This window comes from Palaemon carinicauda, chromosome 1 (assembly GCF_036898095.1).
Source record: "Palaemon carinicauda isolate YSFRI2023 chromosome 1, ASM3689809v2, whole genome shotgun sequence".
Classification (NCBI taxonomy): domain Eukaryota; kingdom Metazoa; phylum Arthropoda; class Malacostraca; order Decapoda; family Palaemonidae; genus Palaemon; species Palaemon carinicauda.
Window position 1 is genome coordinate 40,721,819 of NC_090725.1, and position 25,997 is coordinate 40,747,815.

At 34.8% G+C, this 25,997-nt stretch overlaps 1 protein-coding gene and 1 long non-coding RNA gene across 2 annotated transcripts in view; both read right to left on the bottom strand.

The window, feature by feature from the left end:
• The window catches only part of LOC137640691 (probable glutamate receptor), a 38,003-nt gene extending 30,125 nt beyond the window's left edge, over nucleotides 1-7,878 (bottom strand). The window contains exons 1-4 of the mRNA XM_068373210.1: nucleotides 7,785-7,878; nucleotides 6,298-6,464; nucleotides 3,669-3,856; nucleotides 1,059-1,286 (exon numbers count right to left, since the gene is read on the bottom strand). Coding sequence (XP_068229311.1) covers nucleotides 1,059-1,286; nucleotides 3,669-3,856; nucleotides 6,298-6,300 — 419 coding nt within the window. The 5' untranslated portion in view covers nucleotides 6,301-6,464; nucleotides 7,785-7,878. The remainder of the gene's footprint in view (nucleotides 1-1,058; nucleotides 1,287-3,668; nucleotides 3,857-6,297; nucleotides 6,465-7,784) is intronic.
• Nucleotides 7,879-8,771: 893 nt separating this feature from the next.
• LOC137641838 (uncharacterized) overlaps nucleotides 8,772-25,997 on the bottom strand; it is a 71,771-nt gene continuing 54,545 nt past the window's right edge. Inside the window, exons 2-3 of the long non-coding RNA XR_011044596.1 lie at nucleotides 9,259-9,305; nucleotides 8,772-8,871 (exon numbers count right to left, since the gene is read on the bottom strand). This is a non-coding gene — a long non-coding RNA (uncharacterized lncRNA). The remainder of the gene's footprint in view (nucleotides 8,872-9,258; nucleotides 9,306-25,997) is intronic.

Below are 25,997 nucleotides of genomic sequence, written 5' to 3' on the forward strand. Positions count from 1 at the left end.
GTCAATCAACCATAAACATAGCTATATGCAGGGGTGTAGCTTGAAATTTTAGGGCCCAAAGGGCCTGAGTTAGTAATGAGGCCCTCCCTCCCCCTTACCCTGGTGAGTTGGTGATAATCTAAAAAGTATACTTACATAGTTATATTTTCTGACCCTGCTTTGGAGGCCTCCCTTCTCTCGGAGGCCCTGGTGGAGTTTAAAAAAGATACCACCTGTACGTTCCCTTAGCTACACCACTGCGTTATGTGTTAGAATAAACAGAAACAATGATGATAGTTGAATGTCTTTGCTGTTAATTTCCTTGTTCTATGGGAGCAGTCCATTGTAGACAAGTGAATGGCTACACTGTTAAAGTGAGATTATTTGCAGAATAGAATTCTCATTTTGGAACTCGTCATCGTAATTGGTAAAGATAATGAGCCAGTAAAGAAAACTTGCCAATAAGATCATATTTTACAAAACTTTTCCACAGACACCCTGTTGCGTTTGTACTCACAGAACACTTGTCAATCACGAAAGAGTCCAAAGATACGCTTTTATATATGCCTGAGATTTTTAATCTGATTTCGACCACTCATCATTCACATAATTATGTTTGAAAGATTACTGACAAATAAAGAAAAAAAAAAAGATATGAAATCATCAAATTCAAAGCCATCATCCAGATATAAATGAGGATACATTAAATGGATTATCACATCAAAAAAACAATAAAGGTAATTGCTACATAATTTGTATGGTCACAAACAGTGTAGCATAGAAAAATGAAAACATTAAAATTGTGTATCGTCAATACACTTGTATAAGAACATGCACATGGATTAAATGATCTAGCCCATTGAATAACAAATGAGAACAGATTAATACACCCTAACAGTCAGTGCATGAACAGAAAAACAATTACAACTAGTAACAAATATAAACAATAACAATCTCAGACTGCATAAGTAAACCATGTGTGTGCTAATAAACAAATGAACAAGCAAATAAGATCACATATAAACGAACAAACAAATTAGAAAAAAATTCTTCGAAATAGATTATGAACGGATACCTACGTAAAATTGAACAACGAGCTGAGAGCTTTCAGAACAGAGAAATCGAGACCTGCTTCAATCTCCACTCGGCCATCTGGGTATGTTTTGCTAAGGCTAATAGAAAAAAGGGATTCCTTCACTCCCACGATCATTTGACGTCCATTTACACTGGAAAACCCAGATTTTTCATAGTCGAGAAGGTTCCTCTTTGTTTCGATTTTTCCTTTCCATTCTTCTTGGCTTTTGAATCTGTTGACGAACAAGAATGAGGAGAACAATGGGCCAGAGAAGAGCTTGGTAGTATTCTACTCCGTCCTTAGCATATCTTAAGCAAAGGAAATGCTTTGGGTAACCTCTTTCTTTACTACAATGTTCTCTATTACTCCGTTTAAATGCCTCTCATGAATGGCAGAGGCAAGAGACCGACCATATACATATATGATCAGAGCCCAAGACCCCTCTCCACACAAGGTAGGACCAAGGAGGACCCGGCAATGGCTGCGGAGGGCTCAGCAGATAGACCTATAGGCTACCCCAAACACTCCATCCTTAGCTCACAAGGATGGTGAGGTTGCACCAACCAAAGGAACTAACGGGCTTGAGCGGGACTCTAACCCCAGTCTGACAATCACCAGACAAGGACGCTACCACCAGGCCACCACAATCCTGCCAATTTCTTTCTCTTTGCCTTTTTTGTTTGTCAGACTATATGTCTGTCTGTTTCTAACTACCTGGCTCTGTTTCTCTACATACACTATTAAAAATTATGCAATTTTAATCCGAAATTATCTATAAAAATATTCTATTCTCAGCCGTATTTCGGTAAAACAAAGGCTACTGTAATTTTTACTTTAACCACTTGAAACATTCTTATTTTTATTTAAAATTATCTCACAAGCTGACAAGTCACGAGTTATCGGAATTACACGCATTACCTATCTCGTCTAACCACTTGAAACATTCTTATATTTTCTTAGAATTATCTCACAAGCTGACAAGTCACGAAGTTATCAGAACTACACGCATTACCTACCTCGTCTAACATCTTGAATCATTCTTATATTTTCTTAGAATTATCTCACAAGCTGACAAGTCACGAAGTTCTCAGAATTACACGCATTACCTACCACGTCTAACAACTTAAAACATTTTTCTTTTTTCTTAGAATTATCTCACAAGCTGACAAGTCACGAAGTTATCGGAATTACACGCATTACCTATCTCGTCTAACCACTTGAAACATTCTTATATTTTCTTAGAATTATCTCACAAGCTGACAAGTCACGAAGTTATCAGAACTACACGCATTACCTACCTCGTCTAACAACTTAAAACATTTTTCTTTTTTCTTAGAATTATCTCACAAGCTGACAAGTCACGAAGTTATCAGAATTACACGCATTACCTACCTCGTCTAACAACTTAAAGCATTTTTCTTTTTTCTTATAATTATCTCACAAGCTGACAAGTCACGAAGTTATCAGAACTACACGCATTACCTACCTCGTCTAACAACTTAAAACATTTTTCTTTTTTCTTAGAATTATCTCACAAGCTGACAAGTCACGAAGTTATCAGAACTACACGCATTACCTACCTCGTCTAACATCTTGAATCATTCTTATATTTTCTTAGAATTATCTCACAAGCTGACAAGTCACGAAGTTATCGGAATTACACGCATTACCTACCTCGTCTAACAACTTAAAACATTTTTCTTTTTTCTTAGAATTATCTCACAAGCTGACAAGTCACGAAGTTCTCAGAATTACACGCATTACCTACCACGTCTAACAACTTAAAACATTTTTCTTTTTTCTTAGAATTATCTCACAAGCTGACAAGTCACGAAGTTATCGGAATTACACGCATTACCTATCTCGTCTAACCACTTGAAACATTCTTATATTTTCTTAGAATTATCTCACAAGCTGACAAGTCACGAAGTTATCAGAATTACACGCATTACCTACCACATCTAATAACTTAAAACATTTTTCTTTTATCTTATGATTATCTCATAAGCTGATAAGTCACGAAGTTATCAGAATTACACGCATTACCTACCTCGCCTAACAACTTGAAACATTTTCATTTTTTCTTAGAATTATCTCACAAGCTGACAAGTCACAAAGTTCTCAGAATTACACGCATTACCTACCACGTCTAACAACTTAAAACATTTTTGTTTTTTCTTATAATTATCTCACAAGCTGACAAGTCACGAAGTTATCAGAATTACACACGTTATCTACATCATCTAACAACTTGAAACATTCTTATATTTTCTTATAATTATCTCACAAGTTGACAAGTCACGAAGTTATCAGAATTACACACGTTATCTACATCATCTAACAACTTGAAACATTCTTATATTTTCTTAGAATTATCTCATAAGCTGACAAGTCATGAAGTTATCAGGATAACACGCGATACCTACCTTGTCTAACAACTTGAAACATTCTTATTTTTTATATGAATTATCTCACAAGCTGACAAGTCACGAAGTTATCAGAATTACACACGTTATTTACATCATCTAACAACTTGAAACATTCTTATATTTTCTTAGAATTATCTCACAAGCTGACAAGTCACTAAGTTATCAGAATTAAACGCGTTACCTACCTCGTCACACCTTTGTCATCCACACGAGAATAATAAACCCTGTTGAGCTCTGCGTGTCTCAGGAATATCATGATTTCAGTTCCTTCAGTTGCCAGTTCCTGCAGGACGACTAAACTGGCTTCGGCATCTTCTCCTTCCAGTATCAAGAGCCACTTAACTAAATGGCCTCTCAGTAATAAATCTCTCATCTGAAGGGAAAAAGGGTGATTGATTTTAATATATATATATATATATATATATATATATATGTATATATATATAAATATATATATATACATACATATATATATATATATATATGCATATATATATATGCATATATATATATATATAGATAGATATGTACATATATATATATATATATATATATATATATATATATATATATATATATATATATATATATATATATATATATATATATATATATATATATATATATATATATATATATATATATATATATATATATATATATATATATATATATATATATATATATATATGCATATATATATATATCTATATATATATATATATATATATATAGATATATATATACATGTATATATATATATATATATATATATATATATGAAAACTTACATACCCATATACAGTACATGTTATAGACTATTTTCCAAATCTTGCAAAATAAATATATGCTTACACAAAACTTTTCGTATACCATATGTATATATATATATATATATATATATATATATATATATATATATATGTATACATATAAATAAATATATGTATATATACATATAAATACATATATACATATATATATATATATGTACATATATATATATATATATATATATATATATATATATATATTTATATATATATATATATATATATATATATATATATACATGTACTGTATATATATCTATATATATATCTAGATATATATATATATATATGTATATGTATAATATATATTATATATATATATATATATATATATATATATATATACATATATATATTTATATACACATACTCACACACACACACACACATATATATATATATATATATGTATATATATATCTATATATACACATATATACATATAAATGCGTATATATATTAATACATATAAAAGTAATAACTAATATACGTATATAGATGAATATAAATATACACACATGAACACACATTATATATATATATATATATATATATATATATATATATATATATATATACTGTATATGTATACACACACACACCCATATATATATATATATATATATATATATATATGGGTGTGTGTGTGTGTAAGTGTTTGTTAATGCCTGTTTATAATTGGAGTGTGAAAGTAAACATCTAATAGGCACAGCTTTTCGTTAGGTTAACGACAAAGATTTGTCTCGGTTAATGAAAATATCTTCATCCTGGTCTTATAAAGCATTTGATGATTTCACACCGGGGAAAAAACTTAAAATCGAAGTCACACAACCTAGCAACAGACTTAATCTCAAAGTTAAATAACGTTACTTCGATAATAGTTTCAGTCTTCATTCTGGTTAACTTCTATATCTAGCTCATTCTAGAGTATGATGAGGTAAAACCAATAATTTTAGGGTATGTAAGTTAGTTCCTGAAGTGCAATGTTGGATAGTTATGGTTTTGATAAAGTCATGGCCTCAAACATTTATAGAATTTGCTATTCTGAATGGAAAAAGGTTTAGCAATTGGGTGAAATCAAGGGAGGATGATGAGTTTATTCTAGTTGTGAAATTATATACGTTGTAGAAGACAAACTTTTTTTTTCTGTTGTTTTGCTCCATTAGTCTTATTTTATAACAGTAGTTCATCTATCTGATTGTATGACTATTATTTTAAATATGCTTCTTAATTCTTAAAGGAAGCCTTTATAGAAGGGGCTTCCTCAAACCAGATTAAGCATTTCTTGAAGACAAAAGATAAAATATACAGAATTACTTGATAGATAAGATACAAATATATTTTAAGCTCTGGAGGTTTGCTTTTCATTTCATATAATCAAGATGTGACCAGGTACCAGTACTGCCCTTTTTACACATTGAAGATCAACGCCTGAGGTACTACCCCTACAGAGTTATTGGTTCCTTTTACTGTTACGGCTCATTTTTAGTTTGCCTACACATACACTGAATAGTCTGATATATTCTTTGCATATTCTCCTCTTTCCTCATACAACTGACAACACTAAGATAACAAAAAAATTCTTCTTCACTCCAAGGGTTAACTACTGCACTGTAATTGTTCAGTGACCATTTTCCTTTTGGTAAGGGTAGAAGGAACTTTCGCTATGGTAAGCAAGCTCTCTAAGAGGACGTTCCAAAATCAAAGTGTTGTTCTTTAGTCTTGGGGAGCGACATAACCTCTGTACCATGGACTTTCGCTGTCTTTGGTTAGAGTTCTTTTGCTTGAGGGTACACTCAGACAGACTATTCTATCAATTTCCTTATTTCCTTTCCTCACATAGCTATTTTCCTTGTTGTAGCCCTTGGGTTTATAGCATCTTGCTTTCCCAATTAGGGTTATAGCAAGCAAGCAATACTAATAATAATGATATTAGTGAAAATAGGAAATGAAATCTATACAGTTTGTAATTCGACATTACCATTTTGAAAGTTTCTATCACTGCGACTGGTGATTCTAGAAGCACTAGAAGCGTGTTCCTCGCTGCTGAACGGAAGAGTTGATCTAGGGTTGATGCTCTGCCATCATTCAACTCCGCCTTCAATCCGATATAGTTGTCAAACAGAGGTTTAAAGTTGCTCACTGAATCTGTTGGAAGATATTTTCGTTAACTGGTTTTTCTACAACAAAGGAATTTTAGTTATTGTAAGGAAAATGAGATGCTCCTTGATGTATGATTAATTTTTTTAATAAAATAAAAACAAAGATATATTTTGAACAATACAAATAAGGATGAACAAGAATTTCCCTATGGGTCTGAGATACGGTGGCAGAGCAAGTTCGATATTAAAGGGCATTTGTTCCCTATTTAAAAATCGAAAAACACTAGTTTTAGTGATAAAATTAACATATATATACATATATATATATACACACACACACACACACACATATATATATATATTTATATATATATATATATATATATATATATATATATATATATATATATATATATAGTGTGTGTGTGTGTGTATCAACCACAATGGCCTCTAATTCTACCTTGGGAATATATATCCACTGGAATTCATTTATGGTAATGGCTTCTGTCTGGGCATAGATTTGAACTCATGCCCCTCAGCTGAAGCCATGCCTGCAAGGACTCTACCAACTGAGCTATCAAGAAAGATATAGGGTTATGACAAGTCACCGTACATATTCCTGTCGAATTCAGGAATCTGTTCTTAGACTTGAAATACGTGTTGTTTTATGTTTATGTAAAATATGTATATATTAGCCATAAGTCTTTTGTAAGGTGTTGCACTAGAAATGTATGGCTTTACTAATCATCTAGAAGGAGTCACGCCCTATTCATGACCCAATTCAGGTCATGATATTAATTTTAGAGCATAGTGGGATTTGGACGGACCTAGAAAATTCCCGTCTCTGAGAAACTCTTTTTGGATGAGGCTGTCACTCTACAGGGTACAGAATTTAATGCCTAAGTCGAAAGAGACATAATTGGTTTTGTTAAAAGTCAAGTCTGACTTCTCTCGCTTGGTGTATAAAGACTAAAAGGAAGTACAAGGTGTCACCAGTATAATATGCCTGTTATGATGGCATGAAGTTTGGAGAAACTAATTTATTAAAATTATCATTGGTATTAAAGCTATTATTGTTATTAAAGTTATTGATATTACTAGAATGATTTTTTATTAAAATTGACAATATTATAAAAATTATTATTGTTGAAATTAGTAATAATAATAATAATAATAATAATAATAATAATAATTATTATTATTATTATTATTATTATTATTATTATTATTATTATTATTATTATCATTATTACTATTATTATTATTTTATTGATAATAATAACAACTTTAATAATCTTAATAATTCTAACAATTTAGATAATAATAATAATGCCAAAATTGATGAAATAGGACACGAAACACTAACCTTCATATTCCTTCCCAAAGAGAAACTGCAGATTTGCGTAACTGGAATTGTCAATTGACCTAACAATTGCTTCGACTTCACTCGAGGAAATATTTCTGTGGATGGAAATGATAAAATGAGAAAGTGATTTGAACGTTAAGGCGTTACAATTTCGCAGGACAATTGCAAATTATGGAGAAACCATTCTCGGGGAAAAGTAAGCTTGTGGTAACCGTTAATTTTCTGTGTAAAATATGGTGGTTTGAAAGGAAAACAGCCAAAGAAACTTGGGTCAAGTAAACATGACTAACAACTTTGCCCCCGATATCTAAAGTTCGTGATCTAGGTGTAGCTCTTGACTGTAATTTGTCTTCTAGTGCCCAAACAAATAGTGTTATAAAAACTGCTGGCTATCATCTTAGAAACATTGCATTTATAAGGAAGTACCTAGATGACAATTCTGCAAAGAAACTTGTGAAAAACTGTGTTATTACCATGATTGACTACTGTAACTCCATCTACTACAATTTACCAAAAGTGCAATTCAAAAAATTATTAAGGCAAGAATTAAATTTAGAATATGTACAATAATCCATTAAGTTATCAAAACCGGACTGCTAAAATATCTAAGAGTATTGCTAAATATTGTGCAACCAACAAATTGTGTTGACACGAGAATAGTTACAGATGGTTTAAAATTATTGTGACCTAGATATGTGCCTACTGAAGTCTCTACAATATACGGCCCCGAAACTATACAATAAGCACACACTAGATATCCGAAAAGCTGAAGATATTAAGGCTATCAAGAGGAAACTGAAGCTTTTCTTGCTTTCTAAGTGCTTTGACAATATGTATTTGAGAATAAGCGAGCAATATGTGATGTGAAATGCTGAATACCTTGAAACGAACATGATAAAATGACTGTGGAGGTCTTTTGGAGAGCAGGTTCCCTTGCTGTATTGGGCCAGAAAAGCAGACCTTAAAGTAAAGTAGATATTTCCTTACCTGTGCTTAAGGGGAATGTCATTGTGGTGAGTCCCAAACATTGGATGAAATTTTGTTGCAACAAAACTTGGTCCTAATAAGACGATTATCGCAAACAGAACTGAAATTGATACAAAATAGGTACTTATGAAGAAATTACCAACTACGAGATTATTTTATCTTAACAGATGGACTAAAAGGATTGAGGAGCTTTATTTTACTTCATACTGAAAGGTTTATCAATGTTATAAGGGAAAAACCCATGAATATATAAGGTAGTCCTATGTAGCTATCATAATATTAATGAAGTAAAGAGAAATCCCTATAGAGGTATAATTTTTGACTACCTACATGAAAATCTCTCTCTCTCTCTCTCTCTCTCTCTCTCTCTCTCTCTCTCTCTCTCTCTCTCTCTCTCTCTCTCTCTCTCTAAAGTAGGGTGTAATCCCAAGAAAATAGATGTTTTTTATTTCTATTACCAATGATTGAGGCAAATCAGAAAACTCACGAGCTTTTGATACTGGATACATTCTCTCCACAAGTGTATTGATGAATCTGTAATGGAAGGAAATACTCGTAAAAATAAGTTTTTACCTTGCATGTCAACGTTTGAATATACTAGCTTACATTTCATCAATTTATAGAAATTGATGAAAACAAACATTACAAGAAATGTAACGTTAACATCCTTCTTACCACTCTTACGTAGTATAAACACAAACACTGTATATGAATGAAAATTGATGAAAGAAAACATTAGATGAAATGTAGCGTAAACATCTTTCTAACCCCTCCTACGTAGTATAAATACAAATGATGTATATGAATGAAAATTTATGAAAGAAAACTTTACATGAAACGTAACGTTTAGAGTAAGCTAAGGAAAAGTACTTTACCAGTGGAATTGTATTAAGGTAAGGTGAACCAAATTAACTAAACAACCAGTAGGAATAAGTAAATTAGGCATGAAGCCTTGATACATGTAAATGGGGAATTAATTTTCATTGAAAATGCTGAGTATACCAATCATCTGGATTTCTCAGTTTTGTTCTTCGTCTCAAATCAAACATTACCAAAAAAGAAAACAAGCGTTGGAAAGATTCAAATGTGTCATGGAGGCGAAAGGGAATCCAACAATAAAAAAAAAAAAAAAAAAAAAAAAGATAAACACACTATTCAGTGACAAATAAAGATAGTTATGAAAATCAATAAAAAATAATACATTTTTTAAGCTTATTCCAAATAAATACAATCCGCTAATGTTTACCATTTCTCTGTACTCATAATTGTTACTGTTATAGCTAAATGAACTTCATAGAAACAAAAACACTTTTTAACAGTCAACTTTGGTCTTGTATCTCTTCTGTTCAAACCGTGTGGCTGATGTTACCAATTGACTTCATAACTGCGGTATGAAATTGCAAATGAGATCAGAATGACCAACTCTTAGTTGGAGATAAACTTTTTAAAAAAACAAACTATTCACATTTTAAATCTTCTTGGACTAGAGAACAAAAAGATTTCAAGCGCCAATAAAAACAATGAATTGTATTTGCCATTGAAGAAGGCAGATTCAACATTACAAAAGCTTAAACAAAAGTATCTTTACGCAAAAAATCTCGAATGCTCTTAGTTAACCTAAACTTCTTACAAAAAAAACAAACGAATAGTATTTCAACTCTTTAGGAAATAGGCCACCTAAAGATTTCAAGCTTCAATCTACTAAATAAAAAAAAAAAAATAAACAAATTAGATTTGACATGAACAGGGCAGATTCAACGTTACAAACGCCTAAATAAAAGTTTCTTTACACCAAAAATCTCGAGCGTTCTTAGTTAATCCAAACTTCTTGCAAAAAACAAACGAATCACATTTTAAATCTTTTTGAAATAGGAGACCAAAAGATTTCAAGCGTCAATTTACTTAAAAAAATGAACAAAAGAGATTTGCCATGAACAAGGCAGATTCACCGTTACAAATGCTTAAACAAAAGTTTCTTTACACTAAAAATCTCGAGTGCAGTGCTCTGAAGCCCGTCCTTCCAGATGGAGATCTGTCTGTTGAATGTGGTAGCCTAGGTGGTGACCGGCTAATTTCTTTCCCCGTGCTGGTCCTTCATCGAAAATTTAATAGTTGACTCATCAGTGAGCAATACTTAGATAAAGATTTTTAAAGTCGTTAAGTTTTGTTTGTTTGTCTTTTACTAGACTAAAGTTATCGACTGATTTTGGCGTATTCGGTAGAATTGTTTGGCAGAGGTCATTTCATCAAATTGAATGAGATAGTTGTAGATAGTATGAGTAAGGATGACTTTTGCAGAGCTTATCAAACTAAGTACCATTGTGTTTTCAATCAGATTAAATTAATTTTATTTTGATGTTACATTAATAGAAATTTTGAAAGGTCACAGACACCATGCGAACAAACACATACACATGCAAACTCACACACACACACACACACATATATATATATATATATTTATATATATACATATATTTATATATATATATATATATATATATATATATATATATATATATATATATATATGTATATATACATATATATATATATATATATATATATATTTATATATATACATATATTTATATGTATATATATATATATATATATATATATATATATGTATATATATATATATATATATATATATATATATGTATATATATATATATATATATATATATATATATATATATATATATACATATATATATATATATATATATATATATATATATATGTATATATATATATATATATATATATATATATATATATATATATATATATATATATATATATATATTCATCATGATCATCATCGGCCGTAACTAGTCTATTATAAGACAAAAGCCTGAGACAAGTAATTCCATTTGCATCTGTTTATGGTCTTTCTCTGTTAGTCTATAAGTGCAAATTTTCTTAGCTCCTCAGTCCTTCGTCTTTTTTTCCTTCCCCTAATTCTTTTGAAATTTCTAGGTATCCATTATGTTATTCTTAATGCCTATCTGTCCTTCTCATCATATGTCCTGACCATAGCCATTTCTTTTACTTACAAGTTGTTAAAATATCGTCAACATTAGTTTGCTCTCGTATCTATGCTGTTCTTTTCCTGTCTCTTAGTGTTATTCTAATCATTATTTTTACCATAGCTCTTTGAGTTGTGACTAGCTTATGTTTTTAAGGTACTAGTAAGGCTCCAAGCAATATGTTAACACTGGTAAGACCATTTGATTAAATACTTTTCTTTTTAGAGAAATTTACATTTGAATTTTCTTAATTTCATTTTGTTTACCAAAAGCTCTCCGTCCTATACTTATTCTTCTTTTAATTTTGGTCTCATGCCATTGAGGAAATACTTACTGTCTGTCCAAAGTGCGTATATTCATTGATAATTCTCTAGAGGCTAGTTCATAACACTTGTATGCTGTCTCTACATTTTCATTGAATGTTATCTTAGTTTTAATCATATTCATTTTCAGTCCTACATTTTTGCTTTCTCAACTCAAATCTAGTATAATCTTTTACAAATTCTCCTATGATTTACTAAAAAGAACTATGTAATCTGCAAATCTCAAGTTGTTAAGGTATTCCCCATTATTGTTAATTATTACGTTTTCACAATCTAAATACTTGTATAAACAACCAATGACAAATTACCGGTAATGTTCTATAAAAAAGGAAAACAACGATCATATAATGTACTATGGTTTATTTTGCAATAGTTTTTAACAGAGTTTATTGGCTTATTGTACATAATATATTATTTATTGTATTTTAAAATACTTGTATTGTCGATATATCATTTATTGTATTTCAAAATATTTGCATTGTCAAATATCTTTGCCGTAGCAGGACTTAGTTCCTTTATTGGCTTCTTATATGTATTTTGTATGAAAGATTAAATAAAGTCTAAAGTCTATGATGAAAAATTTTAACTAATGCATTTGTATAATCACTTTTGTGAGTTAGACCTCACTATTACGAGGAGACCAAGGTAACATCAGAATTATTAATTGCGAATTATAGATTGTCAGTTATAAGCTTCGCAGTCTCTTTGTTCATCTCCTCTTCACATCGAACAAAACCCAGGTTATATCAATAAATAAGTCCTTAAGAATAAATTTAATCTATATGAATTATTTATTTCGATTCCTATACTGACAAATACAAATATTGAAAAAAAGATATAATCTGTATAAATTATTTACTTCTATTCCTATAGTGGCAGATGCAAATATTGAAAGAAAAAGTTATCACCCTAATAAATTATTTATTTTGATTCATTTACTGACAAACGCAGATATTAAAAAAAAAAATGTAATCTTCATAAATTATTTACTTTGATTCATACACTGACAAATGAATATATTAATATAGCTGAAGATTGACACATCGCAGGGCGTAGGAACAACAGCAAGAACTTTAAGCCTACGAATCTCCATTTTTCATGTAAACCAAAAAAAAAAAAAAAAAGAAAAAAAAAATGATCATAAATATCAACAACATCACTGGGGAAACTTATCCTGAATATTTAACACTGTAGGGGAGAATCTGTTCGATCCAAACAGAGGCGAACCGGTTGCAGAGCAAATCACTTCTGATTTCCAGCACGAATAATTCAAAGGTTTCCCTGCATGAGTGACATCCTGAAAGGTTAGCCGTCTTGCTGACTGACTCTATCGACAAGACGCTCCTAAGAACTTTGGAATCGGCGTGTCATTCCAGGAAAGAAAGTTCATGATTAATTTGGTGAGGTATTGCTTCGTATTAAGTTTTTGTTTATTTTATTGTTTCAGGGAGAACTGTAAACATATTAAGACCATCTGTAATATGTATGAAGGAATATAAGCATAATAGAAAAGACACATAGACCGTTTGGTATTAGTGAGCAGTGCTCTGTTAGGAAATTATAAAACTGAATTTACTTTACGAGATTAAAGTCTCTCACCACCACTAATACGCATTGGCCAGCGTGCTGATGAAAATGGCCAAACCCCAGACATGGCCAAGGACATCTGGCCTTTGTCCAGTAGATGACTAGTAATGGCTACATTTGTTGTTGTTATTATTTCATCAGATAACTCTTTCGTTCGCACAGGGCAATCTGTACGAATGAACGACTTACCTGATGAAATAACACCAATAACAACAACAACAACAACAACAAATGCAGCCGTCACTGGTCATCTGCAGGACAAAGGCCTAAAACACATCCTTACCCATGTCTGGGGGTTGCCCATTTTCAATACCATGCTGGCTAATGCGTATTGGTGGTGGTGGGAAACTTTAGTCTGATCGCTCCCTGACTAATATAGCTTTGCTGATTACAAGATTAAAGAGGACAAAATAGAGTTACATGATGAAATAACAACAACAACAACAACAACAACAAATGCAGCTGTTACTAGCCATCTGCTGGACAAAGGCCTCAAACATGTTCTTAGCCATGTCTGGGGTTTGACCATTTTCATCACCACGCTATCCAATGTGGATTGGCGATGGTGGGAGTCTTTAGATTGATCGCTCCCAGACTAGTATAACTTTGCTGATCATGGCGATTCACAAACCCTTTCACCACGTTAAGGTATCCACACTCAGAAAGGGATCTGATGAAAAGGAGAGTTTAAATAACAGAATTTCTGATTAATATTTCGTATCCATTTTAAATAATTCCACCGTGTTAGTAATATTTAAAAAGCTTAGAAACCTTTTATGTAATGACTGGCAAGAATAGGACAACGAATAAAAGTTTGAGTATTAAAAATGCAACTTAAATAAAAAAAAGAGGAACTGACAGGTTTGTGACGGGCCGAGAGAGGGCTGTGAACTCAAAGGCAGGATTCAATCAACTGAGTTGTTTATTAAGGAACACTCTCCTTTATATACAAAACCTCAAGGCAACAGGACATAACCTGTTCGAGAGACAGACAATGTTACAGAGCAAAACCGGAGACATGATCATTCAGGTTCTTTTTAGTGCGAGGGAAGAGCGCAGATACAAGCATAATATATACAAAATAATTATGTACAATTGTGTGACACACGGTTGGTACATGGCTCCCCCCCTGAAAATGACATACTGTACATGTTAAATAGGGCGCCCTGATCTGGAAAGGCGAACTGTAGGCGGGTCATCTGGCAGAAGATAAGCAGGTTTTAGACGATCAACGGAGACCCAGTCTTCTTTGCCCCGAATGTTTAGTAGGAATGCTTTCGGACTGCGTCGGATCACAAGGAAAGGGCCCGTTTAAGGGGGCGTTAGTGGTGGCTTGCTAGTGTCGCTGCGCAGGAAGACGTGCGTTGCAGAGTGCAAGTTCGTTGGTATGTGATGCTTCGCTGGGGGCTTGTAAGTCTGGTGGCACGGAGTAAATTTTCCCACGACGTGACGTATGCGCTGGAGATCGTCGGAGGAGGTTGTAGAAGGAAAAAATTCGGCAGGGACGACCAACGGGTCGCCATACACCATTTCAGCTGCCGAGACGTCGAGGGCGTCTTTAGGAGTGGTCCTTAGTCCCAGGAGGACCCAGGGAAGCTGAGTAAACCAGTTGGAATCCTTGCAGCGGGACATCAAAGCTGCTTTGAGGGTGCGATGAAAACATTCAACCATTCCATTGGCAGCGGGGTTGTAGGCCGTTGTCTGATGTAGGGTGATGCCCAGGAGATTCGCTAATGACGTCCACAATTGAGAGGTGAAAGTGGTTCCCCTGTCAGAAGTAATATGCTCAGGGATACCGAATCTTGAAATCCATCCAGAGAGTAAGGCAGATGTACATGAGGCAGACGTTGCAGTTTCCATGGGAATGGCTTCAGGCCAACGAGTGGAGTGGTCGATGACTGTAAACAGGTAACGATGTCCTTGTGATGTGGGTAGGGGGCCTACAACGTCGACTTGAATGTGTGCGAAACGACGCTGAGGTTGAGGAAAGGTGCCCACTCCTGAATCCGTGTGTCGATGTACTTTGGAAGTTTGGCAAGAAGTACAGGCGCGGACCCAATCCTTAGCATCCTTAGAAATGCCGTGCCAAATGAACTTTGCCTTCAGCAGTTGTGCAGTAGAATGGCACGAGGGATGTGAAAGGCTGTGAATGAAATCAAACACCTGTCGGCGCATGGGAGCAGGAATCCAAGGTCGCGGTCTACCAGTACTGACGTCACAGAGGAGGGTGGTGTTGGAGTCTTCGAGGGGAAAGTCTTCCCAACGGAGGGATGTGCAGGATGTCCTACAAGCTTGATACTCTGGATCCTGTCGTTGGGCTTCAGCCAGGGCGTTGTAATCCAATCCCAGTTGAACGGCAGCCAACGTGTTTCTTGACAGGGCATCGGCAACGGGATTCATTTTCCCAGGGACGTATTGGAGGGTGCAATTGTTTCCAGCCACGGCGGAGAGATGTCGGCGTTGACGGGCGGACCAGGCGTCAGACTATCGAGTGAAGGCGTGCACCAGAGGCATGTGGTCTGTGCGAATGACGAAGGGCGTACCTTCTAAGAAATGGCGAAAGTGACGGACAGACAAGTGCACCACCAGCAATTCTCGATCGAAGGTAGAATAACCCGATTCTGCTTTGGACAGTTTTCTGCTGAAGAAGGCCAATGGGCGGGGCGAGCCTTTGACCACCTGCTCGAGTACTGCACCAATAGCGACGTCGCTGGCATCGGTGGAGAGAAGGAGAGGGGCGTGTGGGATAGGAAAAGTGAGAGCCGCAGCAGTTGATAGGGCCTTCTTTGCAACGCAAAAGGCTGCTTCTTGAAGGGGACCCCACTTCAGGTCCTTTGGCTTGCCCTTGAGGGAGGCGTAGAGGGGAGCAAGAGTGGTGGCAATGGCTGGCAGAAAACGGTGATAATAGTTGATCATGCACAAGAATTCCTGCAGAGCTTTGACGGTCGAGGGCGCGGGGAAGTTCTGAACGGCTGCTACCTTCTCAGGGAGGGGATGGACTCCTTCAGGAGTGATACGGTGCCCTAAGAACGACACTTCGTTGGCACCAAAGGTACACTTGTCGTATCGGACTACAAGGCCGTTTTGTTGCAGGCGGTCGAGCACGATGCGCAGGTGACGGAGGTGTTCTTCTTTTGAGGAGGAGAACACAAGTATGTCGTCCACATAACATACACAGAAAGGGAGGTCCCCTAAGATGCCATCCATGAGACGTTGAAACGTTGCCCCAGCATTACGAAGGCCAAAACAGGAGTAATTGAAGGTGTATGTACCAAACGGAATAGTGATGGCAGTCTTGGGGATGTCTTCTGGGTTCATAGGCACCTGATAATACCCCTTCAGGAGGTCGAGTGTAGAGAAAACCTTCGCTTTGTGCAGGTAGGAGGTCACATCGGCAATGTTTGGGAGGGGGTAGTGATCCGGTTCTGTTGGCATGTTCAGGCGCCTGTAATCCCCGCACGGACGGAGGGAGCCGTCTTTCTTCAGAGCGATGTGTAAGGGTGACGACCATGGGCTGGAGGCCTTTTGGCAAAGGCCCATTTCCTCCACTTCGGCGAACGTCTGTTTGGCGGCTGCCAATCGTTCCGGTGCCAGCGTCTGAATTTTGCGAAGACTGGGGGTCCCGTCGTCTTGATATGGTGATAAATACCGTGTTTGGCAGGAACCGTGGGCGTTTGGCGAAGTTCTGGATGGAAAACTTCCGGGTACGACGTGAGGAGGTGGGCGTAGGCATCCGTGGGTGCGCTGATGTGGAGAGCGAGGTTAGAGGGGGCGTGTTGAAGAGGTGTCGACAAGTACGAGTCTGCGTTGACCAATCGTCGGTGGGTGACATCGACCAGAAGGTGGAAATGAGAGAGGAAATCCGCACCGAGGATTGGCATTGTGACGTCAGCAACGAGAAACTTCCAATTGAATTTACCGTTTCCGAACGATAATGTGAGGTTCTCGTAACCGTAGGTGGGTATCGCAGATCCGTTGGCAGCTACCAAGCAGACATCGGCAGATGTAGACACACTACGTCGTGCCTTGAAGAGTTTCCTTGGCAAAAGAGAACGACAAGCACCCGTGTCTACCAAAAATCGCACGCCTATTCCTGCATCCTGTAAAAAGAAATGATTAGAAACACGGGAGGCCACCGCCACAAGCGATGGCCTACTTACCCGGTTTTTGGCCAATGATAATCCCTGGCACCTTTCCTCACGGTTGCCCCAAATCTGAAGTGGTAGTAGCAAAACTGCGGCGGATGGGAGGTAGTAAGTGGCTGTAGAAGTCGTTCGTTTGGGCGCGAGCGATTGGTGGGTGGTGGGCGGCTTTGTCGCCGCTTCGGCACGTCACGGGGTAGGCGTGTATGTCCTACGGCATTCATGTCAGCTTCGGTTGACGTTGAATAGGCATCCTCGTCGTCAGGGGTGGAGGCGTTGATGGAGGTCTTGAAGTGGCTGTCCATAAGGGCGTCGGCTTTGGTCATCAAGTCCTTTATGGGTAAACTATCGACATCGGGTATGGCAGCGCGTACAGGTTCGGGTAAACGGCGTATCCAAAGGGCAAGAAGTAGGTTCACCTCACGAGGAGAGCCGTCTGCGCCAGGTTGAAGGCGAGCGATACTGGTTATTTCCCTGAGGACAAGCGAAGCCCTTTGGTCCCCCAACGGTTGTTGCGAGAGCTGAAAAAGCTTTGCTATACGGGCGGCTGGCGACGGCGAGTACTGCTGCAGAAGGTATGTTTTGAGGGCGTCATACGCTATTGGGGTGTCTCCTTGTTCACAAAGCCAGTCGGATATTTCCGGGAAGGTGTCCTCGGGTATCGCCGCGAGAACATAATCCGCTTTGGTGGTTGAGCGAGTCACGCCTCTGATACGAAACTGGACTTCTGCGCTCTGAAACCAAGCAAACACCTCTCCGCTGGCAAACGATGAAAGTTTGAATGGAGCGGCCGCAGCACCAACTGCCGTAGAGTCCGCCATAGTACCAACGATGAAGGCCAATGTCACGGGCCGAGAGAGGGTTGTGAACTCAAAGGCAGGATGCAATCAACTGAGTTGTTTATTAAGGAACACTCTCCTTTATATACAAAACCTCAAGGTAACATGACATAACCTGTTCGAGAGACAGACAATGTTACAAAGCAAAACCGTAGACATGATCATTCAGGTTCTTTTTAGTGCGAGGGAAGAGCGCAGATACAAGCATAATATATACAAAATAATTATGTACAATTGTGTGACACACGGTTGATACAGGTTGGTCTTAAAACCTATAAAGAAGGGCCAATTGAATTTCACAGTCCTATAGTAGTAAAAGACATTTAATTAAAAAAAACATAAGAAAATATACTTCATAATAGCAACCTTAAATTTCTTGAAATATTTTATTAGAAATTCGAATTTCTTATTCAGTCTTAAAGCATAATAATACAAATAGATTTATATTTTTTTCATAAATATAAATATCTCTGGATATCTATTTCATTTATTTATAATATTTTAAACTTACATTTCTTTGCATTCTTATAATATAGAAGTTTAACTGGAAGGTTTAGAAAGATGGTGCAAAAATTTCATTTGGGCGGTGTTCAAAACTGCGATGAAGCTTATTCATTAGCTGTAAGAAGCGAATAATGTTGTGCTGGTTTTACTACACAAGGGCAGTTAAGAGGATGTATTTGCTAGTTAACTGGTTATATATATATATATATATATATATATATATATATATATATATATATATATATATGTATATATATATATGTATATATATATATGTATATATATGTATATATCTACACACACACACACACACACATATATATATATATATATATATATACACACACATATATATATATATATATATATATATATATATATATATATATATATATATATATATATATATGCATATATATATATATATATATATATATATATATATATACATATATATATATATATATATATATATATATATATATATATATATATATATAAATCATATGCATATGATTATATACAGATATACTCTATATATACATACATACATATATATATATATATATATATATATATATATATATATATATATATGTATATATATACATATATATATGTATATACATATATATATATATATATATATATAAATATGTATATATATATATATATATATATATATATTTATATATATATATATATATATATATATATATATAAATATATATATATATGTATATATATATATATATATATATATATATACATATATATATATATATATATATATATATATATATATATATATATATATATATATATATATATATATATGCATACACACACACACACACACACACATATATATATATATATATATATATATATATATATATATATATATATATATATACACATATACTATATATGTAAGCACATCTTTATATAAAACAACAAGAAATGCAACTGTTTCTAGTCCACTGTAGGACAAAGGCCTCAGACATGTCCTTATTCCTGTCTGGAATTTGACCAGTTTTCATCACCACGCTGGCCAATACTTGCATGAAGAAAGAGTCGATTGATGACCTAGATATTTTTGGGGGTTGAGGTTGTTGGGTCACTCGGAGTTTATATGAATTTATGGAATATCAGGTTAAGAGGATCTCAGGTTGGAAGTGGAGAAAACCCCCTCCCACTGGTTAATCAAGCACTCATTTTTTTATGGATACAATAGCTTATAGTCTGAACAAAGATCTGGCAGAGATTTTAACCTTGTGGAAGCGTTTTAAATTTTGCAGTCAACCCTCGTTATTCGCGGGTTCTATCTTCACTGATTCGCTCACTTGCTTCTCTGGCATCTTTATAACCAATTAAAAATTCACGTATTCACAGATACGCAGTGCTGCTTGTAGCCCAATGTTTTCAGACCTACCTTCCTCCTTTGTATCCGGCAATGATCAGTGAGTTTTTAGGTTGTGAGCTGACCCACTCTAGAGCCAAGCATTTTTGAAATCTTGATCTTCGAGGGGTTCTCTTACCAAACCCCGCTGAATAAGGAGGGCTGACTGTACAAGCATTAATCCTTGATATAATTGTGAATCTATGGAGTTTATTTAATGTTCTCTTCGAATATTTAATCGTAGCCGCTGTGCACATTGAAAATGATGAAATTAGTAAACGTGTTTAACCCCTTTCCTTACCCTCTTTTGAAAATGCCGAATGATATAACGTAAGTCTCCTAAAAGATCTTATACATACCAATTTTGAACAGTTTGAAAACTAAAGACATTTGTCGCAGTGAAGATGAATAAATAAAACGTTACATCACATTATTGAGAATAAATAATACGATAAGATTGCATAAAATGATATATTCGCAGTACAATTTAAAGATATTACAGAGTATCAAAAACTGCTTACAATACAAACATTTCAATAGTCATTGGTAGAAAATAATTGGAAACGGTTTTAGAAAATATGGGATGATTTGAAATATAAATAAAAAATGAAATCATTCGTCATAGAATCACTCAGTCTATCAACTCAATTGCGAAAGCTGCTGAAAGGAATCTAAGTATATTAAAAAAGGCAAAAAATAAACCATAACTAAAATTTCTGCAAAACGTGTCTGTGATCGACATTAGGTAATTAAAATGACACTTCCATTAGTCCAAAAGGCTCAAATGGAGTTCAATTGTCTAATTGCTAAGAGTTCAGGATTTATAGAAATTCTATTAAATTTCAGAAAATATTCAAAAGCGTAAAATGAAAACCTACTATTGAATAGAAATATATATATATATTTTTTTTACGCTGCTAAAAACGTTCACTTTAGCTTGATTGACAAAAATGTGAATTTTTGTCTTTTAGAAAATAATAATTCTAAACTGTTCAAAATATTAATCTTAGGCTGCCGATAATTTGGATTTTATATTATAGGAGATGTTAAATTCACGTTGTTGAAGACATCAACTCTTTACTTTTGAAAGTGTTTATTTTAGATGTTGAAACCATTAATTTCACTGCTTTTTAAGATACTTAAAATCTGGTTGGCAGTTGACGAAAAAATAGATCTTCATATACTTATAAATACATACATACATACATACATACATACATGCAATCTATATGTATGCATATATATATATATATATATATATATATATATATATATATATATATATATATATATATATATATATATATATATATATACGCACACACACATATATACATATATATATATATATATATATATATATATATATATATATATATATGTATATATATGTATGTATATATATACATATATATTTATATATATACATATATATATGTATATATATGTATATATATATATATATATATATATATATATATATATGTGTGTGTGTGTGTGTGTGTATGATTTATAAGCATGTGAAAATCTAATTTTTTGAATTACTAATGCCAAGTTTTAAATAACTATTAGTTTAATTATGGCGGAGAGTTTTAATCTATTTTTTTTACGTATTTAAACAACTATGAGGGTATAAAGCTTAAGATTTCATTTGAATATCCTTTATCATAAGTCTATTATTATGCTGAGAGGAAATAATTGCTTAGTAAATTTAGCTATGGTTAAATTTCGTTAGACACCACCCACCTCCTACGATTTACTTTATATTTTACTTTGGTAAAACTCGTGAAAACTAAACACTCCTTCTCTATACAATATCTGTGCAAATGTAAAATGACTGATGAAAAAATCATGGTAAGTATGAAATTTGCCCAAGTTGTTTGGTAATGTTTTACGTATTACAATGAGTAGCTCTTGTTACATTCACATATTTGATCCCACCTTACTTGACTCTCCCCCCAGTGGACACAGTGACAATTTTTGCCTTCACTGTCAAAAATTTGGTAGAAAAAAAAACGGTAAAAATCCTGGAATATATATTGCCAGACATTTACCGTTTTACAAAGGAAAGACATTACGGTCAACAACCCATAACAGATGATAACAAAGTAGGATATAATTACGCTCGTCTGTATTTTACTGAATTACGGCTGAGAACAGTATATTTTTTACGGAGAATTCCCGATTAAAATTAAGAATTTTTTAAAAGTGTACATAATCAGTAGCTTCACCCACTGAATACGGTACTCCAATGAAAATACGGTAAGCCCGCTGAATGCATTACTATTGGTTATCAAATTTTGGCGGACTTTTCACATGATAGTCAGTTAGTCCATGACCTGCTTAGGCATGCATTCTAATTCTTCATACCTCCTTTTCTGTTTTGACCAAGCTTTACCTTGAACTATAAAGTCAGAATTCAGATACATTCTAATCACTTATTTTGGTTGGGATTTCATGAGAACAGATTAAAAAATGCTCTTCAGCTTTTCGGCCAGTTCTTTTCAAACAAAAAAATCCTCAGTTCAGTCATGGCCGCCATTTATGATAATTTTAAATTGACCCCAAACCAAGCCATAAGACTTCATTTAACAGATAATCAAGAAACTTTGAATTTCTCATGAAATCACAGAGTACTTCCAACATGTACCAACCGTGTGTCACACGATCGTACATAGTTCAATTTGAGTAAATATTATGCTTGTATCTTCGCTCTTCCCTCTCACTAAAAAGAACCAGAATAAACATGTCTGTTTTTCTCATCTGTAACAGTGTCTGTTTTTTAACATGAAATTTCTTGTTGCTTTGAGCTTTTGTATATAAAGGAGAGTGTTCTATGATAAATTCACTCAGTTGCTTTCATACTGTCTTTGAGTCACAACCTTCTCTCGGCCCGTCACATTGGTGACCATGGAAGTCGACTCGCTCCACCCGCCTTCCATCACCCCTCGCCCCTCCATCGTTGGTACTATGGTGGACTCTACTGCAGTTGGCGCTGCGGCTGCCCCATTGAAACCTTCATCGTTCGCTAGGGGAGAGGTGTTTGCTTGGTTTCAGCGCGCAGAAGTCCAGTTTCGCATCAAGGGCATGACTCGCTCAACCACCAAAGCAGATTATGTTCTCGCGGCGATACCCGAGGACACCTTCCCGGAAATATCCGACTGGCTTTGTGAACAAGGAGACACCACAATAGCATATGATGCCCTCAAAACATACCTACTGCAGCAGTATTCGCCGTCGCCAGCCGCCTGTACAGCAAAGCTTTTTCAGCTCTCACAACAACCGTTGGAGGACCAAAGGGCTTCGCTTGCCCTCAGGGAAATGACCAGTATCACTCGCCTGCACTTTCATACTGTCTTTGAGTCACAACCTTCTCTCGGCCCATCACAAACAGAAGTCAAGTGTCCTAACTGTTTTTAACAGAGCCCTTTATGTTCTGATCAACATCGCTGGCAGTGTCAAGGTAAAATTCGCAAGCCCAAACCTAAGAAACACCTCATGCTACATGTTACCCAGTCACATAGGCGTAGGCGTGTGCTTACTTTTGTCAGTTGACAAGATGGATTTCTGGATGAAGATCCCTGGTTGCATTGGCTTTCTTGAGAAAGCAAAGGAAAAAGAAAAACGTAGCCATTGGTCACGTGACCATTTTCTATTGAGGAATAGAAGGGGAGAATTTCAAAGAACCTTCTGCACACTAATGAAATTCAATGAGGAGAACGTTTTTTTTTTTAAATTATTAATGAATGTTATACAAGACTTATGAGGATCTCAAGTCACTAGTGCTTCCACATTTACAATCGGGGAGTTATAATTTGTGGAAATCAATGTTAGCAGAAGAAAAAGTAACCTTATCTGTCAGGTGAGTTTGAAATAAAATTTAAAACTTATTAGCAACAACAACAGCAGTAATAAAAAGCAGCTAAACACATACACAAAACAACACCGCTAAAAAATTTAACACCAAAATAACACTTACAACTGCAGGTTGAACAAAATGTAGCACACAACTGTGTCAGAAACGCAACACGAAAAGTGAACAGGTTCACTTTTGGTAGACACGTGGCCACATGCGTTTTGGATTCCTGGCATGTCTTTATTTCGTGTGAGATGCAGTTGATAAGGATCTTTGTTACCACTTTTGTTTTCACGAGGGGCACATTTCGGGTTTCGCGTTTCTCGCTTCGCGTTACTTCCTATGTGACTCTGGACATAGAAAATCTGTTTTGCTTGCCAGAACAAAGGAGCAGGGAGATTATTTTGATTTGTGAGCCAAACATGCTTTGGCGGAGGGAAACCCACCAAAAGGACGGCAAATCATGATGCTTGTGATCGAAGTACGTTAAGGATTTAGAAAACAGTGATCGGTAGAAAACGGTGTTTGAGAGAGGTACTTCTATCGCAGTCAGTCCGTAAAGTGTTGTTTCACCCTGTTATTTTTGTATGGAAAAAAAAAAAAGATTCTTAGGTTTCTTGTTGTTTTGTTGTGGTCTGTTGTTATAATTGTCTGTACCTCATTAATTTTCACTTTGCCCCACCTAAAACATAATTCCCACCTGGGAAAACTCCATTACTGTTGTGGTATGTAGAGTGGTGCTAATCGGAAAACGATAATTTTGCAGAAGATAACATCAGAACATAAAAATACAACAAGAAATTACCAGAAGAAAATGGTTTTATGCAAAATTGGTTGGATGGGTTTAAGGAAATTTTACCTATATCTAATGAGGCGGAAATCTTTGCAGCTAATAAAATGTATGATTTTTTTCCACGAAAATCCAACGGATTTTTTACACAACAGCATAAGCTAATCATTAGCGCTTTAATTTCAAATGAGCCAATTCTAATATAACACTAACTTCACCATTCATCGTTCTGTTGTTGATTACTCATTACTATATTGCTTTCTAAACCATTTCACAATAAGGGAAAATGATTTACTCCAGAGAACCTGAACTGTATTTTCAAAACCAAAATTATGCCACAAGTAGACTACAGATGTAAATCAGAGCTATGTTATGAATACTGTCTCATTGATCATCTGATATGTCAGACATCTGACACACAAGTCATGTCTTCTATACGCTTATATCCTCATACTTTTATGAGAAATATCCATATAGTTGTTGTGTTCTTTCCGCTTTTATCATATATAGGATAATAATCTAAAAATTATTATTCAACTCTTGATAGATGTCTTGCTTTCCTATGAATTCATGGAAACCATCCTGTAATTCAATTTACCTGAATGTGGCAATTTCAAACGCATCTGACGGACACAAAATCCATCAGGTTTTAGGCAGCTTGATGATTTCCCATACATATAAAAAAAGGGAAATTTCTTCATCCAGGGAATATCGGCGATTTCAGAGAAAATATAGACTATATTCCACC